The sequence below is a fragment of the Cicer arietinum genome, chromosome 2 (assembly GCF_000331145.2).
Source record: "Cicer arietinum cultivar CDC Frontier isolate Library 1 chromosome 2, Cicar.CDCFrontier_v2.0, whole genome shotgun sequence".
NCBI classification, from domain to species: domain Eukaryota; kingdom Viridiplantae; phylum Streptophyta; class Magnoliopsida; order Fabales; family Fabaceae; genus Cicer; species Cicer arietinum.
Genome location: NC_021161.2, coordinates 44,073,312 through 44,074,450, shown reverse-complemented (window position 1 = coordinate 44,074,450; position 1,139 = coordinate 44,073,312). Strand labels below are relative to the sequence as shown.

The window sequence follows — 1,139 nt, the reverse complement described above, 5'->3', positions numbered from 1 at the left end:
AAAATGCATATTTAATTCTTTAAATTTAACTAAATTTTCACTTAAATTTTATAAATTTATATTTTAAATTATATTTATTTACACTATTAATCTTTAAAATATATTAAATTATATATTTATTTTTAAATTTAATTTTTTTTTTCGGAATCAGTGCCATAAATTAACTGTCAAAGTTATTTTACATGTAAAAAGAATTTATGCTAATCTTTATTATCATGTTTTTATACACATGTTTAAATTAACGTAGAAAAAAAATATTTATTTAAAAGGTTTGATAAATATTTTCTTCATGACTTCAAAACAATCCGTCCATCCAATTTGCTCCCCGTCACTTGCCCTTACCACCGTCCAGATGGATGAAAATGAATCTACTTTTAAACTTATCGATCGGAACAGGCCTGTCCGATACTACTTGAATCCATGGGAAAGGCCATCCTCTACGGTCGAAATCCCTCACCAACGCCACCGACACAACGATCGCCGCACACCTGACTCCGATGTCTCCGACTATCGCCGACGCCGTAGCCCTAGCTACGACTCATACGATCGTCACAGGGACCATCGCCGCCGCCGAAGATCCAAATCGCTTGAAAGCAGAAGCCCTAGACACGACAATGGAGCTCCAAACGGCAACACTCTTCCAAAGAAATTCGACCGCCGAAACGGTCCATATTTGGATCGAGGCCATGGAGATTGGCGGCGTTCCGAGTCCGGTTCGGATGAGGAGTTGAAGGGATTGAGTTTCGAGGAATACAGAAGGCTGAAGAGGCAAAAGATGAGGAAGTCGCTTAAGCATTGCATGTGGAACGTTACACCCAGTCCTCCGAGACGCCAGAACGAATATCTAGAAGATTATAACAAAGCTGAAGAAATTTCTGAGAAATTCGAAATGGAGGTCAAACTGAAAGCAAAATCTGCATCCGCATCTGAAGAATCTGAGGATAGTGAATCGGACGATCCGCGTTTGAGGAAGAAAAGAAGGAAAAGTTCCGCTAGTTGTTCTAAGAAATCGCTTAGCGATAGTGATTCGGAAGAAAAAGAGGATCCTAAGCGGAGAAAGAGTAGGAGGCATAGCGAATCGGAAGAAAGAATAAAAAAGTATAGCGACAGCAGCGACAGTGAATCCGATGAAGAAGATC

The 1,139-nt window shown here is 39.4% G+C and overlaps 1 protein-coding gene across 1 annotated transcript in view; it reads left to right on the top strand.

The window, feature by feature from the left end:
- The first annotated feature begins 243 nt into the window (after positions 1-243).
- LOC101511831 (uncharacterized) overlaps positions 244-1,139 on the top strand; it is a 1,592-nt gene continuing 696 nt past the window's right edge. Inside the window, exon 1 of the mRNA XM_073365474.1 lies at positions 244-1,138. Coding sequence (XP_073221575.1) covers positions 290-1,138 — 849 coding nt within the window. The 5' untranslated portion in view covers positions 244-289. The remainder of the gene's footprint in view (position 1,139) is intronic.